The 18,541-nt window shown below is 33.6% G+C and overlaps 1 protein-coding gene across 3 annotated transcripts; it reads left to right on the top strand.

Annotated features, from left to right (window-relative positions):
- The first annotated feature begins 1,283 nt into the window (after positions 1-1,283).
- On the top strand, positions 1,284-18,294 carry LOC117327791 (keratin-associated protein 5-2-like). 3 transcript variants are annotated; one of them, XM_033884967.1, is made up of 11 exons: positions 1,284-1,347; positions 2,374-2,481; positions 2,851-2,976; positions 14,134-14,247; positions 14,944-15,051; positions 15,296-15,421; positions 15,953-16,036; positions 16,232-16,339; positions 16,534-16,653; positions 17,229-17,342; positions 17,719-18,294. In XM_033884967.1, the coding sequence occupies exons 1-11, from the start codon at positions 1,332-1,334 to the stop codon at positions 17,793-17,795; spliced, it is 1,101 nt and encodes a 366-aa protein (XP_033740858.1). In that variant the 5' UTR covers positions 1,284-1,331; the 3' UTR covers positions 17,796-18,294. The 3 variants fall into 3 exon arrangements, with proteins under 3 accessions (XP_033740858.1, XP_033740857.1, XP_033740860.1); XM_033884966.1 differs by lacking the exons at positions 1,284-1,347; positions 2,374-2,481; positions 2,851-2,976 and adding exons at positions 11,828-11,960; positions 12,436-12,546; positions 13,090-13,215 and having other exon boundaries at positions 17,719-18,293; XM_033884969.1 differs by lacking the exons at positions 1,284-1,347; positions 2,374-2,481; positions 2,851-2,976; positions 17,229-17,342 and adding exons at positions 11,828-11,960; positions 12,436-12,546; positions 13,090-13,215.
- Positions 18,295-18,541: the final 247 nt, after the last annotated feature.

Here is an 18,541-nt window from a genome sequence, read left to right as displayed (position 1 = left end):
ATACGCAAAACCATTGGAAATATGAATAGTTCAGAATAAAGAGCTATAAAAACATGTTTAATGTGGTACGTTTAATCAAGTCTCTGGGCCTCAGGTTATTGAGAAGTTATTTTAATTACAGGTATTTAAAAAAATTAAACAACTAAAAGAATATCGTCAATTACGCAGTAAATAGATAAATTATGGAGAAATGGATATTAAAAATTAAATCCATCAAACGTTTCAAAACATTTAATGCCAAAATTGGGTATGTAATGTTATACTCTATAGATTGATACTGATCGTAAACAATCACGCATGAAACATATAATATAAAATGATATGGTCTGAAAAAATGTTCTCTTTATGGATGTCATTAGCTAATTTGCCTCTTATTTTTAATTAAGATTTAAAGTTTTTATGGACAAAAGCATGCCAATTCGAGAATATACCTTACTCCCATTCCTGAGAGAGTAGAGGAGCTAAACACGGAGATAAACTTATTTCGGATAGTCGAGCTTTCGACCAAAAGTACACAATATAAGGCGATGTCTTTGACAAGGATAGATGAAAACATGTGAAATATGAACGGATATGTTACAGACATTTTTTAGTCGTAGTTGGTTCACGGTAGCAATTAAAATGTGTCTCGAAGGAGAAGCAGGCAATGACTGGTAGGATCAGACATGTGTGATGGTAGTAAAACAGATCATATATGTGTGATGGTAGCGGAACAGATCAGACATGATTTAAGTATAAAGACATTTCTGTATTAGGAACTACCTAATCAGTAGCAACATGTATACTAAGACTTAGGAATGGAAATAACGTATCTTCTTTTATAAAACCAGGTATTCTATTATAAATCAACCATTACGGGAACAACTATTCCATATCATTTAAGGCATGGTAAATGACAAAGACATGAACAAATCATCATAGACATACTTTGACGTGGGAGTTGTTCAGTTTGACGACCTTCTTTATATCCTGAAAACAGTATTTACGGATTGATATCAATCTGGAATACAGGATTCGTATAATACTTGCTAGCACACAGCTACTGTCTACAGTTTGATGTTGTGGTTTTTTATTTCGAGATAAACCTACCCATGTAATATACCACCAGTCGTGATCTGATAAGTTTGCACACGTCCCAGGCTTTTGCACTGCTGCACTTCCCATATAATTTGCATATATCCCTTGTTATTCACACCGTTATCATAAATGCACACGACAGAGGTTTGCACACGCAATATAATATTTACTATAAATATTTTCACATTCTGCAACTGGCTATATCCTTAATCCTGATTTTACAGCCGTTCTGAGATACCAAGAAAGATTCCAAGATGTCCAAGGCCAAAGGTATGTAGCTTAATATACAAATATCGAAGTAATTGTTTATCACAATGCCTTCAATTTACCAAAGTTTGTTCGTTACATCTTATTATCAGCGCTATGGTCACTTCATTGACTTTTTTCTGCGTGTGATAAACAATATTGATTATGCTAATTGATTCTTCTACACGGTTGTCACTTTCAGAAGTCGATACAACTTGTGTTTGACCTTAATCTGCATAGTGAATATCTTCGGTATTTCAACTTGTCTTTTTTCTTCTTGTCTATTTGTGCTATATATTAAATATACTTCAAGAATATGTAAACTATATCTTCGTTTATATACAAATATCGAAGTAATTGTTTATCACAATGCCTTCAATTTACCAAAGTTTGTTCGTTACATCTTATTATCAGCGCTATGGTAACTTCATTGACTTTTTTCTGCGTGTGATAGACAATATTGATTATGCTAATTGATTCTTCTACACGGTTGTCACTTTCAGAACTCGATACAACTTGTGTTTGACCTTAATCTGCATAGTGAATATCTTCGGTATTTCAACTTGTCTTTTTTCTTCTTGTCTATTTGTGCTATATATTGAATATACTTCAAGAATATGTAAACTATATCTTCGTTTATACCATAACTAGTTTTGGGTTCGAGTCAATTTTAGTTTTGGGCGTTTTCGTCACATCGAAATCAGGATCATATTTATTTACCATATTGGCTATAAACAAATCCATGTTCCTGAAATTTTATGATTCAGTGTAGATGTAGAGTTACAGACAGGAAGTAATAAACAACACACTTTGACTGTTGTAGGGGTACATACAAGAAGTAAAAAACAACACTCTTTGACTGTTGTAGGGATACACACAGGAAGTAATAAAAACACTTTTACTGCTATAGGGGTACATACCGGAGTAATAAACAATACACTTTCAAAGAACCAGTATAAGGAAATCCGCAGCATTATGTTAATGGTTGAATAGGAGAATCGCATGGATATATATTTCCTTATCTTATACCTTTATCTAATACCTTTACAGCTACGTTCTGTGCCAAATGTCCTGGGGGTAAGTGCAAATGTACTGACGCTGGTTGCTGTACATCCAACTGTAGGTGCAACGGATGCAAGGTCAACTGCGCATGCTTCCGTAAGTTCAAAGATATGAAAAACACCTAAATAAGATAAAAAGAATTGTTTTTTATATAATATATACATATCTTTTTGAAGACTGTTTGATTAAATCATCTGCATTAAGAGTACTGCCCTTTCTCAAGTGCCTATGATATCAACATCTACGTTTGTAAAAACAAAAAGGACTGCTATTTATTATCTATGGTACTCTATAGGGGTTTGTACATACTGTCCCACATGTAGTGCGGGATGTGCCTATTCTTCTGGATCACATGTTCTCATTCTCCTAAGTAAGGATTACATGTTGATAGTCTTGTTTGATTTTGTTCTCTGAACAATGTACATTATGCAGTTTAATATAGCGTATATTGCATTTTCTATTCAGCGGCAAAGAATGCAAACTGTCCTGACGGAGTTTGTCAGGTAGGAATTGCATGTGGATGTGGCGACTCCTGCAAATGCAGCGACGGATGCCAGTGTCCCCACTGCAAGGCCGGATGCAAATGTGCAGGTAATGTGTTTATATCTGATAATGATAAGGTACTTCCCATTGAGGATAGTTGAAGTTTCGTCCTTACAAGAGTACGTTGTCATCTTTTAAGTGTTCCTTTACCTTTGATTCGGATGATCACATGTCCAGTTTGTTTTTATTGATGTTTCCTGGTTATGATCTTATTGAGGTGAGACATTCTGTCGGTTTGGACGTATGGTTTTATGCTTTCCTACTTACATCAACTGATAACAGTGAGGTACAGCGTTAAACTACGCTCGGACACAATTATATTTATCAGAAATTATTATTCTCCGATGTATTTCAGTTTGTTTGATGAAATATTCTATAACGATGTATAATATCATGGAACATCTTGTATCAGATCTTCTGTTTAATCAAACAATACTGCTCATCAATACACATTAATGTAAGATGATATTTTGGCTTAAAAATCGGAAATTTCGGTTAATATCATTAACAAACAAACAAGATGAATATATTCTGTATGAATACCAAGGAATGCTTGAATATGAAAGGGTAGGTAAGTCCTTCAAACTACCTGGTGTTAACATTCATTTTCCTCCCTTGTGTGTTAGGTGCCAACTTTGTGTGCTCCGCGGACTGCCAATCAGGGAAATGTTGCGGAACCAGCGCCTGCCAGTGCGACGGCAAGTGCGCATGTCCAAAATGCAGATGCAAATGCGCAACTGGTAAGTACATGTTACGCAGTTATGAAGTTATGATTCATAAAGATTAAATCATTTTTCTAGAAATTGAAAGGTATTGCATTTAGAACAAGATACATGTATAAAGATGTATTGTTGATATTAATTAAGCTGTTTAGATATAGCAACAGTCAATGGCTAACCGATAATAAACAGAAGTACATGTGTATTAAATCTAAACCACGTAAAATACTTGTTATATATTTAAGCATTGATGTCATGGTTTTTTTTTTTTTTTGCAAACTGTTTCAATCTGCAAGAAAAATGTTTTTCGTACTGCGATGAAACTAAAAAATAATTGACATCAACGCTTAAAATCAATTCTTGAAAATCATTTTCTAATTTAAAACATGTTTTATGTACAAAATTTTACTGGTTTTATATTGGATTTTTTTTCTCAAATCAATACGCAACGTCATATGTCTTATTGTGACGTCACATATTTTGCGCCATTCTCGGAATTTGTTTCATAGGGGTATGAAAATAAATCTCAACCAATCAGAAAGCCGCATTCTGCGTACAAACAATAGAAAATTAATTATATTATGATGAGCACTCTGCATAGTGTAGATGACACAACAGAACATATTTTGAAGTTAAACCACATATCATGTTTCAGGGCCCTGTACCTGTGGTGTAGGCTGCACTGGATCCGGCACCTGCAAGTGTGCTGCCGACTGCACATGTAAGAAGTAAACAAGACGACGATCTTATCGGATTGACCGTCTCACTGTTTCTCATCTGCCTACCAAATGGTGATGGACATTTAAGCTTGAAATTAGTAATTTGGTGGGTTTTTTTTAGGTATTGACAATCTAACCTCAGTGATTAACGCATCTAATCTAAGTGATTAACGCATCTAATCTAAGTGATTAACGCATCTTATCTTCCCTATTTATTTGTTAGCTTGATTAAGATAATTGTAAACTAGTGATCTTTATTGATATAAAGTTTCCAGTATGTGGACTAACAAGAAAAATATCAATAAATGGTGTGACCTTATTTTTGACTTTATTTTGTTTTGTTATCGAAATATCTTCCTCGCAAAATAAACATCGGGAATCCAAATACAGAGACCATTACACCAGATTCCACTGTTGAGGACCAATGGGCAGATATTTATCTGGGACAGATAATGTCTTCATGAATGTTTTGACGTTGTTGGAATTTAGATGGTAGGAATTCAATCCCTATTCATTTACACGTCACATATGACCTCGGCAGTATACAAGCATATACTACGTCTTGAAATAATCCGTTATAGGATACGTGCTTTTTCATATCATGATAGAATAAACTTGTATATATTGCATTTAAACATCTATGTAAATACAGGTATTCGCCTTATGTACATACACCCATTGCAAAACTAAATCATCGAGTAATACATACATTAAACACAATATATACAGTGTATGTGACGAACATCACACTGTTGTACGATAAACAGTATACTTAGATATGAATCACAAACTACTAATGTTTTCTAATTGGACATTGGACTGAAGCGTTCTCCGTCTCATTTTGATGACTGCTTTTACTTGAGACTGATTATTCATGACACTACATTTCACAAACGATCTAATTAAGTCAAACATGGTTTGTAACCGGACAAAGTGTAAAGTACAGACGTATTATCATGTGTACCTATTGAAAGAAACAATAGGACACGATATTTATCTGGATTTAATAACACAGTTCTTTTTGTGAATTCATTAATCAGTGGCATCAATATAAAACCAGGAATAATACTAAACACTTAATTCAATCAGGTATCCCAAAACCAATAATGATATTGATAATGATACAACACTTTTACTGAACAGATCTCCTTAAACCAGTAATGATTGATAAGTGTTTAATCATCAATATCATGACCGATTTAAGGATACCCGTTCAGTAAAATTGTTGTAATATTATCAATAATTGTTGGTTAAGAGATACTTTTATCAAAATAGTACCGCCATACCATACAGAGTATATTGTATGAAGAATAAGTGGACATTTAATGCGCAAGTATGTATGAATAATTGGAGGAGTCTCGAATATTAGATATATATATGGGTAACTTTTCATTGTATGTGAATAATGTAGCTTTTTGATTTGTTTAGGTTCTTTTTATATACTGCTGTAATATAAAAGTAAATGATGCGTCTTGATTTGTTTAACAGAATCAATTATTGAATTAGTAAAGTTATACTTAAAACCTTAATTAATGATGTGAATTGATGTCAATATCTTTAAGTTTCAGAGGGTTATGAAAAAATAATTGTTTGCAAACTAACACGGATTCATATAGTTTGCAAGCATTTTTTCATACCCCTTTAATACTGACATCAATGTTCATTATTCAGTTTAATCTCGATCGGGACATTTGACTGGAAGGTAAATAAATCATGATGATAAACTAAAATTATACTGGTGCATGTCATGTAACAATAGCAGTATTACAATTCGTTTTGCTACAATCCTACAAAATAGAGTTTTGACGAAATGATATGATTATGATAAACTATTTAATTTCTGTAAGATAATGACTGACAAACATGTTTATCGAGTTGACATCTTTACATTTGACAGTACCATAAAAAACAGGGCTGTGTTTTACCTGAGATGTATTTTTTTTTGTGCAAATCAATATAACGTGGGTCCTGGAGAAATTCATTTTTATTCTGAAATTCTTACTTAGTTAAGAGCTTTCATTGTTTTATGTAATAATATTTCATAACCATCTACAATTCAGAGTTGCAACAGCAAATTGTGATAAGACGGAAATTTCTCTGACCAGTATTGCTGTGATATCGTTATTGTTTCTTTTATATATAGACATAATTTTAAAAAAAAAGTGTCCACCTGATGACAACCCCATTCTATATTTTGAAACGTTTTACAGTTTATCCCTCCTCCCCAATACACTCCCCATCCCTCCCCCTTCCCATACCCACCTCTATATTTACTACTCGGTGTGTATTATCGTAAACAAGTTTTTGTGATTTGATAATTTTTTGGCCAAAGCGTTTCAAAGTATAAGTTATAGAGGTCCATGACACAGTCATAAACTATAGACGATTCAGAAGTAAACGTCCAGGAGCCGAGTTGTTTAAAAACAATGTGACTGTACTCATCTTAGTTTGATAATAATCTTAAATATTTAATCAATTATTTCTGGTAATACTAACAATATTTTTCAAAATTATATAGAATTCTTCAGTTTTTTTCCTGTCTGTCTGTATAAGGAATGTAAACACGAACACAGGTTTTACAGTCAATGATAAATGAGATATTCACTGATCAAGCGATTAAACTGATTATCATTTTGTTCAATTTGAACAACAGGCCCTTGTTATACTGTATAACATCATCTATCAAACGTGTGTTTTCACCTTTGTACTTAAAACAAAGCCAGCATGGTTATTGTTATTTTCTTATCATAGTTTTGAATCTCTCAGCTATTGAACCTGATGCTAATTTATAGATATTACTTAGTCTTATTTATTTAGCAACATTTAAGTTCCAGCCTATGATTGTTTATACTAGTAATATGAATGAACATGTACACGTAGTTGAGTAACTGGCTGTGATATTACTATCACGTGGAAATTTTGTGACAAAAAATAAGTGCTTAAACTTACTGTAACTACTTTCAAATAAATTTTGCTTGTAATAATTGTTAAATTTGATCATTCAAGAGACAATTCGTAAAATACGATAGGTTTCTTAGACGTTACACTTAGTATTTAATATCGTTCCACCTTTTAGATGTATCATCAAGATAAGTCCCAGATGTCAAGCTTTTATCACTATTTCTGTACATATAGTTTGATCAATTATTCAATTACATAATACCTTCTCTCGTATATAACAACTGAGGTAATTCGTCCATTTTGTTACGTAAGATGATTATCATACTACTCCGCCTGGTCAGTTTGATACTGACCTCCGGCTAATTTGATATGTATAGTTAAGTGACACCTGTCACTAAAATGTCTCAGAATTTACCTGTTTTTCAACATTGATAGATGCTTTGTAGTCTGTGAGTTCCTGGACATTTGTACGGAGCACGTAGGATTTATTGTGGGTATTCCAGAATAACCCGCCGTCATAAAATTATCGTACATTAAATTTCAAAGTTCAACTGAACAAGTTCTTACTTCTTCAAACCAACGAAACAAAACAACGGAAAATGTTCACCAAACTGAAAATCTATAGGAAAGGCCTAATATAGGCTGAGCCTGTTGTCTAATCACTTTTCCAACACCAAATCTTTATGATTTTATGATGTTCTATGTAAATTTTGATTTTATAACATATAAAAATCGAATGATCTTGGTCACAGGATTATCTCGTTAAAGTTTGTCTGTTTTAATACTCAGTAATTCCTGATCATCATATGCTAGAGTAAGGGTACGTTAATTCGTCCAACTGCTGATTTTTTTTGCGTTTTCCTCATCGAGAACTTTGCCAGACGTTTGTCGATCTTTTGCCATTTTAAATATATCTCTAACGATAAGGTTCGTTTTGAAAACAAATTCTGACTAATGGGCTTCTTCAGAGAAAATGGATTCCGGATGATAAATATATTTAATTTGAAATAATCCCGGTTATTGATTGGGATGTTCATTTGCAAATATTTAGGGGAAATATCATTTGATCAGAATTTATTGAAAATTTGATACAAATCTGGCAAATATAGCTAATAATAGCATTGATTTGCAGACACCTCGTCGTTTCCGTCGCCTTTTTATAAAGCAGATATAGCAGTAAATTGACACTTTCCATTTTTTTTAAAGATTATTTGAATCATGATATCGGGCTTACCGTAGTTTAGGGTGTTCTTTGTCTACAAAAATGGTTGAAAACTATTTTGATCAACAAAGTTAAAGAAGTTAGATTGGTGTGCAATATTGTGTTTCAAATCGTCTTCAAAGCCCACAGCTCTCATACGTTATGATACGCTTGCATTCATCAGGCTACATACTTCTGTGTTACGAAACATTTGTACATCTAACAATATAAGGTATTCTTTCTCGATTTGGAATTAATTTCATAGAAATGTATTTAATTACATACCGAAAGTGAGCATAATTACGTATCCCCACTTTATTGTTACCTAAATCTATCGAGATGTTAACTCGATACCCTTATATGATAGTTCTAATCTGTTCGAAGACCGTCTGCCAAACAATGCGAGATAGCACACTTGTAATGTTAATCCTACTCAGTGATAAGATTACCCTATCCGGGCCGTGGATATACCGGTTTCTAACACAAAGCTATTTCTAAAGTCAAACAACCGCAATGATTACGTGTGAGTCAATTAAACAATTACAAGCCCATGACTTCGTTACATCAACACGACAGACTATCCTGGTGGGACTATAGCTTTAGGTATTATAGAACATCATAATTAGGACACTAGTATCTATTTCTTTGATCTGCTAGTATTAATCAGATAGTGTTTATACCATAGGAGCAATTAGTAGCGTCCTGCATATTATTAACTGATATTATATTCATCATTTATAATTATATTTGTACCGAGATACTGATACTCACGGGCAATGTTAATTTGTGGCTCGTTAATCTAACATTTGAACTATTTTGATAAATATTGATATTTACAATATAATAATAAACATATTATATTGACATTTTTATCTGATATCCCCATGTTTCCCATATGATTGTCAAACACTTGATACATAGACATAGAAATAAGATGCAGTTAACACAGATACGAAGGAAGAGATTGTAAAATACAGAGAGGAAAGCTCAAACTAGACAACAAATCACATTCCGCGATGGCTTGCAAAATCATATAAAAAAACTATAATAGTATTACTGTATGTCATAAGACTCTAAGTAAAATTCGACTTGTGCTTTTTTTATACTTGGCAAAAATGAGAGTTAATGAGATATTTTAAATTCACGAGATTGACCAACATTAGTATGGAATGGCAGTTGATGACAAGACTACCCGAGGCTGTTTGTCACACAAGCGTTTTGCAAAACTAACAAAATCAATACATTATATTATAATCACATTATATTTAAAAACAAATGTGGAATAACAAAGTGCAAGTCAAATTTTTGTTTCTTACTTAAATTTACTAAACGAGGACATATTATGAAAAAAAAAATAACACATAAACACCTGGAAGACTAGAAACAATGTTTTCCAAAGGGATATCACATGACTTTCATTTCATACGAATATTTCACATTTTATTCATGAATAAGTTTATCTATCTTCAGTCCAACTCGTGACTTCAACTTTGAAACCTCATCACACAAAAAGAATGTCTCGTCACCCCAAAAACGCAGTCTACCATGTATTACTTCCAGACAATAAGAGTAGCTTTCGTCGATTTTCAGTCTTTATATCATTGCAATCCTTGGTCAAATATCGGTCACAATGCCAGGCAGCATACAATTTCTGATGTACGGCATTACAAAATGGATAATAAGAGTCGTGTGATAAATAGAATCATATACTCGTGTGAAACAACAATATTCATTAGTATTCTTACTACGTTATTATCCTTGTCAGGTCATTTCTGTGTGTAATACTTACCCGGGGTCCTCATTTATGCCCAAACATCATATGGTACAGCATAGCCTCTGCATGTTAGTGTTATTTGCGTAATAAAGCATTTATAATTGTTACCCATCATACATTGACACATTATCATTTATGTACAAGTAATAAGCAATAACACATAAATACATTAACATTGATGTACAAGTTAATAACAATGATATACAGGTCAATATACTGTATTTTGCAATAGACATAAATCATCATATGCGATAAAATTAAGACCGTCCAATTGTTTATCCCTTTGTGAAACATCTAAAAACAACATGAAATACAAAAATCCGTCACATTTTCTCTAAATTTTGTGCACATGCCTTTGGATATTAACGTACTTAATTTGCACGCGACCCTACACCGTTCTATACAATCATCGTTGCACACGGCTCATTGATGTTTTATCTCACATGATTATTATACAAACCTTTTTCTCAAACGCACGACAATCCTATTATCAGCTTATTTGACGTTATTCATCTTAATAGATAATTCTTACAAACATTGCTTACATACAGTATCAACCGCAAAAATATATTTACATTAGAAAACTTCATAGCATTGGATAAATATACAAACCGATAAATGCCACACACAGTGCTTCACAATGATAACATTTTGACTAGTTCATGCAATATTCATACATACTCACACATTCAGCTTCGATGAACCAAATGGTTTAAAGTAATAAAGAACTGCATTGAGCTTTAGAAAGGTCCACACACAGACACATGAGAATATGAAGATCAAGTTTATGCTAATATTTCAAAACAAGAGCTGGAACATTCTATGTGATACACATGAACTGTCTCTGTCATTATTATATAACGTACCGATGATAAATTATTTTATAAAATTAATACACATGAACTATTTTTGTCATTAGTATATAACTTACCGGTGATAAATTATTTAATAAAATTAATACACACTAACTACATGTATCTCTGTCATTATTATATAACTTACCCATGAGAAATTATTTAGTAAAATTGATACACATATGTCGCTGTGATTAATTCATAACGTATGAAACAATATTATACAAGAGATCATTTTATAACAAACAAAGCTATTTGACCCTATAACCAACGTTTATCAAATGAAAACAATCAGGAATATACGTTTCTCGTAAAAATGGACAGAGACATATATACATGTATATCTCTGAAATGGATAAACACCACCCTGATATCTGTTCACGAAATGGATGTATCACCAAGCGATAAAAAAAATCGTAGTTGTCGTGTGTAAATCTTCTTAATTTGCACACGAACCCATTTTATATAACCCACCAATCAGCGTTTATCAAAGGAAAACAATCAGGAATGTATGTTCACGTAATGCGGATAAGCACCGCCCTGATATCTGGTCACTAAATGGGTGTATCACCAAGCGATCAAAACACGTAGATGTCGTGTGTAAATCGTTCACTCGTCATTTACATATTTTGCACACGAACCTTAATTTCTTTATATCGGCCTTACAAATAAGTTTTGCACATAGCACTAGTTGTTTACATTTTCACATTTAATTCACATGATGGAAGTTTGCACACGTCTTGTATCATTTCGTATAAAAGGAGTAACCTTCGACTCCTGGCTATACGCTGAAGACTCGATTAATAAGCTGTTTCAGGAAGATCGCAAGATACTACATACACGTCAATATGACCGAGACTAAAGGTTTGTCGCTCAAATTTTCTTATAAAAGCTTTCAAACCGAAAAATTTGAATTCTGAAAAAAAATCATGAGCAGTCAAGTTTGGCACATGTTTAACGTTCTTCAACTGAAATGTCTGAATTTAACTTTGAAGTTTGTCCTTCTAAACTAGATTTAAATCAGCTTTAGTTGAAAATATACATATGTAACAGCATTCTTAAAAACACACAAATTCAATTCATACAATTCAGACGATATGATTAAGAGTTGGATATTTCAAAGGGACACAGAAGGTTCAAAGAGCGAATTTTGAACATTGAATAAAATTTCGATTAGTCTTTGATTATCCGCCTATTGATCCTGATTTCGGGAAACTTCTATAAAGAATTTTTCAAGAAAGGTAAAAGATCTAGAAATCTATGAAATTAGCTGAAGACAGAAATTATTATGTTTATGTTTTGGGACGAACTGTATTGGTCTTAATCTTCTTGTCCACAGCTGTTTTCTCTGACAAGTGTCAAGAGGGGAAATGTAGTTGTTGTACTGGTGAAGACTGTTGCAGCACCAATTGCAGGTGTTCCGTATGTAAGGACAAGCGCGCAAGCTCCAGTAAGTTATAAAATGATTGGTATATTTTATATCTATTGTTTATTAAATATTATGTCAACTATGTATTACATATGAAAATACAGTACTACTTACTACAGAGCATGTCGCTCCTCTATTTCTTTTCAAAATATTTTATTTTCAAAACAATAGGTATAATAACAAGGTATTTTTACATAGAATATCATCAAGATTTGGTGTTGGCAAAAGGGATTTGACAACAGGCTCAGCCTTCATTAGTCCATTCCTATAGATTTCCAGTTAAATGAAAATATGAGTATTACAAAATAAGTATGTAGTGGAAAATATTAGAAGTTGATAATTAATATATATAAACAAAGAAAACACATTCTCACTCACGCTCATACTACTATGTATTCATGATGTATTTTATTTTGATAGAACTTTTATATACTGAAGTAAATAAATGAGTATATAGACATAAGTATTCCATATAGATTTGAAAGCGTTTTTTTTTGGAAAAGAACTAGTGAAAGCATATATAGTTTTCTATGAAATAGTATAAGAAATATTTCATTTTTATAGCGGTAAAGGGTGCTATATGTCCTGATGGACTCTGCAAGGTTGGACAGGAGTGTGAGTGTGGCGACTCCTGTAAGTGTAGTGACGGATGTCAGTGCCCGAAATGTAAGGCCGGATGCAAATGCGCAGGTATGTTTGATATTTTTGTTTTATAGCCCGAGCTTCCACACTCTCTATATACAGTATACTGTACTTTTAGTCCATATTGATTCCAGTAGTATCAGGTATTCATGGGTGATTTTAAGCAAACACGATCAGGTGTCAGTTCACCGTGCCGTGACTAATGACTGACCAGTTTTTCTCTCACTTGTACAAGTGTACTAGGCCTAGATTGAGATTCGCATGCATACATTTGAATGAAATAATGTCTTATTTTATATATTTAGCGGAAGTATATAGCACGTGTTGTTTGTAATTGCATAAAATAAAAACACAATTGAAAAGTAAGAAGGTCTGTTTTTGATCCAACTACACTTGGCCCATATACTAAAGTTTATAAATCCTAAATCAATTCAACTTGTTAATCTGATATTCTTCAAAGGGCGACAATCAAATGGGTCGAAATTTACCAGGTTTACAGTATTTCACGAAAGCTTGTGAAACCACCAGTAGTAGCAATAACACTACTGAGATTTGTGAGATGGTCGACTCAAATACATATTGCTTAACAATCATGCTTTGTGACACAGTTTTAAACATAATTGATGATAAGCTGATCGGCACGAGTGTGGCTTTTAATTGTAAATATAGTTCTTAGTTGTTAAACAGCCACCTTAGGCGATCGTCGCTAAATACTAATCATCAATAAAACAATCATTTAAATGTCTTCATTATTTCCTGGCATTTCATATTTATATACTACTTTCTTTTCTCCTGTGTTTCATTCCCTCATACACAGTACCCATGAGTGTCCTTGGCACTTTGATTTTTTATTTTATTTTTCGCTAATTGTTTGATTGTCGTAAGGGATACCAAACCGGCCGAGTTAGAGAAAGTATCTATACGTCATACCAGAGCTGACGTTTGTTCTTATCCCTAATTTACTAGGTGCGAACTTTGTTTGCTCCAAAGAATGCATGTCTGGGAAATGTTGCGGAACCAGCGACTGCCAGTGCGACGGCAAGTGTTCATGCCCGAAGTGCAAGTGCAAGTGCGCTTCAGGTAAGTTCTATAAATCATTTTTCGAAAATTTGCTGAATCAGGTTAATTTTAGTTGAATATTGACGACGATGATTCCCCTACACGTTCAGTATAGTGTATCATTATAAGATAATTTGTTATAGTCGTATATACCACACATGTCCACTGATTGGTCAGAAAAGTTTCGCCGAGCTGTGTCGGACATCAAAGGGACCCAAAGTATTAAACTCGTATGACAGAATATTTCGATATTTTTCACTCGTGCTTCGCACTCGTGAAAATATCGATATTCTGTCATACTCGTGAAAAATATATGTTATATTTAACGGTAAACCATTCAATATCCTCTATGTCTTTTATTTCTCTGTCGTTCGTAGTTACCCTAGACTCAGCATTCACAGTGTAAACGGTTTGCGATTTGCTCTATCTTTCCATATACTATACGTAGCAGTAAGATGGGGGCTATTATGTCGTCGCAATTTTTATCGGATATAATTGACATTTTTCGGACATTTTATTATTATCATTTGATTTTTGTTTATAGTAGTCTCGATGTCATTATATTTCTTTAGAATATTCTATAGAGTATGTGTTATTAGAAGTATCACCAAGGACAGGATTTATTACCTATTTACACCACAGCTTCTTTAAATTATTGTTGCCGACGATATATGAGATATCGAAAGTTATTGATGTCATATTCAACTTTATTAACAGCTGTGTACTGCTCCAAGTGTACCGGGGGTAAGTGTGGCTGTACTGGTTCTGGCTGCTGTACCAAGAACTGTAGATGTCCCGGATGCAAGGTCGGCTGTGGATGCTTCCGTAAGTTGTTGTATAATTTGAATGTTACTTTAAACTATAAAAGAAAACTGGTGGTTATATGAAATGATTAAATCTTGTATTACTCTATACAGCTTTTCACATAGCAAATGTTCTTTTTCACTTTTTCATGTCAAAACGAATATATAGTTCTGCAAGGATGATGTATCACGCCTACCACCACTTCCTATCTGAGTCGTGTTTAATACTGTGAGATTAATAATTTCCAATCATATTTCCGATTCAGCAGCGAAAGGCGGATCCTGTCCTGATGGAAAGTGTCAGGTCGGACTCGCTTGCCAATGTGGAGACTCCTGTACATGCAGCGACGGATGCAAGTGCTCTGTCTGCAAGGCCGGATGTAAATGTGGAGGTAAGGCGTGTTTAAAACTATTAGATCAGATACTTCTCATCGGACGGTCAAAATAGCCATAAATGGTACGTGTTGTCATAGTGTAGCTTGAACAATCTTATCAGTGCAGTTATTGGTATTTAACAATAGATTGTAAAACTTGATAGTCGTAGATAGTTTAGTCCTCCCTCCGTTCAATGCAGTATTTTCTAATAATATGGGTAGCTGTGTAGATATTTGATTTTTTAATTCGATCAAATTGTACTTAATCGTATGCTGCCTTCAGAGAAACAGCCATTCTTAGTTTGATGTAAGAAACAATGAATGACGCCACAACATACTTTTGCGGTATATCTAACAGGCGTGTGCAGAGAAAATTTAATTGATTTATTCTTTGTTATATTCATTGCAGTGGTATGTGTACTATGGAAAGTACACATACCACTGCCCTATCAAACATTTTTGAAAATCACATTTTGCAAGTACATGAGTGATATATCTCTACAATTTCTCTGCCATTTGCTGATTACGTATTCGTCCTGTATTTGCCAGGCGCCAACGTTGTGTGCTCCATGAACTGCCAGTCAGGAAAATGCTGTGGAACTAGCGCCTGTCGTTGTAGTTGCAATTCTGCTGGTAAGTCTCAAACTGTTTCAAGTCATCAGAATTTTTAAAAGAACACTGCAAACATGTGGGTAATGTAATCAACACTTATTTGATATTTCCCCCCGAAAATTGAATTTAAATCTAATTTGAATTATTTAAATCATACAAATTCTTTAATCAATTTATGAGGAATCACAAGTATGACTTGTTTTATGTTCCCTATAGCCGTGTTCTGTGCCAAGTGTCCAGGGGGAAGGTGTGGCTGTACTGGTTCCGGTTGTTGTACCAACAACTGTAGATGTCCCGGATGTAAGATCAACTGCGGATGCTTTTGTAAGTTGTGATAATAATAAGTTTAAATATCTGTTTTGTTGTTATATATAGTGCTTTCATTTAATAATGTCTGAGTCACTTTGATTCTAAATTATTAAAAGAGAAGCATATCAGTTTCAGTTCCCAAACGTTTCGGACTGTGATATTGTAAAGCAAAATATTAGTTGATATTGCATTTTTAAATTTTAATACAGCTGCGAAGAAAGCGACCTGTCCTGATGGAGTTTGTCAGATTGGACGAGAGTGTGGATGTGGCTGCAAGTGCAGTGACGCATGCAAGTGTCCTTCATGTAAGGGTGGCTGCAAATGCGGAGGTAATTATACATATTATGTTTTGTTTTTTATTCGGAATTGCCGTATAATTTTCTTTTGGCCCCGGATATGACGCGACAGGTGGCGTTACTGGTCAATATGAAGTATGTGATTGGTCAATGTAGCGGTAAATGCAAAATGCATACATGCAGTTAAAGACGAAACAAAAGTGGATGTATCTATTCAAATGACACATTAATAAAATAATACCTCCTGATTCAAATGCAGTCTTATTATCACCAAAAATGATTCAAACTGATATAATTTTGTTATCCGTGCTGAAACGCATTTATTGATTAGTTCGTTAAAGTATTTTTACCAGCAGTTTTACATTATAACCACCTGCATTAAAACTATGCCATTTATCTTTTTTAAAGATATTTCTTGTTTCGTTGTGATTTTACATGATGAATAAGTTACTCTACTGTTCCCTGTCATCAACATGAGGTGTTAGCATGGAAACAAGTTTTATTCCTTTATTACTACTCCATGTGATTATGGTATGGGAACTCTCTTTCTGAAGCTAAGACTTTGTATATGCGAGATGCTGATTTTCGTTATATCCTTACTGTTACAGGTGCCAACTTCGTGTGCTCCGCGGACTGTGTGTCGGGACAATGTTGCGGAAAGAGTGCCTGCCAGTGCAACGGCAAATGCGCATGCCCAAGGTGCAGGTGCAACTGTAAATCCGGTAATTATCAATTATGTTTTAAATAGAAAACGGAGATGTTATGCAGAACCGAAAGGAGTTTTCAAAGTATAATAATTCATTATCAAAAGAAAAAGTCACTTTCTATAATGAGCAGCAATAGATATTTTTCATTGTTGTAGCTAAGGTTTAACACAAACAAAACAGTGTATATTAACCTGGGTAATATTTGTACTATTATGATATACGACAAATAGAGTTTAACTAGTGTAGAAATACATATATAAAGAATCAAACAGAAATAAGCATTGCTAATGTTAATGTCTTGACCAGAATGTTAACTATGATGACTAGGTTTGGTGTTTTGGTTTATGATAGACACTGAAATAATATTAATAAAACAATTCTCGCATTACAGGTACTTGTACCTGTGGTGTAGGCTGTACTGGATCAAGCACCTGCAAGTGTGATGCTGGCTGCACATGTAAGCAGTAAGGGATGACGCCATGAGAAAACTTTGGACTCGCCGTTTTCCGGCATTTACAAAGACACTTTTGTTTATAATTCGTTATCCAAGGACTAATTTGATCACTAATTTAAACATTCTATCAACTTTGATTATCATGTGATTGCCAGCTAGTAGACTCATTATCCAATTATTGCCTTGTCCTGTTGGAGCTTGTCAGCAATACATGTGTATCTATGTTATTATTTATTATCTATATTTATTACGAATTGTGTATGTGAATTCTGCTGTCGACAAAGTTTAAGTTTAAGAAGAAACGCTCAGTCTTATTTTTAATCTTAAACTCGACGGTTTGAATATCTATCCAGTATTATCCATAAATATGTAGACAATATAAAGGAAATATATGTAAACTTATAACATCTTACACAGAGGTTCCAGTTTAAGACGAAACGCTCAATTTCAATTTCGAGTTTAAATTTTAAACTTGTACTACGATCTGAAATAAATATCTTAATACAAATACAGTTTGTTTGTTCATATACGTTTTGTTTAAAGATCCAGTCGGGAAAATGATAACATTTACAGCAGTGAGTACATGTTGACATAGACATAGCTTAAGAGGAATGGAAATGTCGCTGTCTGAAAGGTGAAAGAAGTTATAGGTTGACTTGAAAGTCCCCGAGATTTGTTGTGACGCTGAATAGGAGTATACACGTGGATTTCAAAGCCTTCCAACACCCAGTGTTTGGTTAGATTAGGGTTTTATAGTTTC

Source organism: Pecten maximus, chromosome 5 (assembly GCF_902652985.1).
Source record: "Pecten maximus chromosome 5, xPecMax1.1, whole genome shotgun sequence".
NCBI lineage: Eukaryota > Metazoa > Mollusca > Bivalvia > Pectinida > Pectinidae > Pecten > Pecten maximus.
The sequence above is the reverse complement of the archived record's forward strand: the minus strand, read 5'-3'. Positions and strand labels throughout refer to the sequence as shown.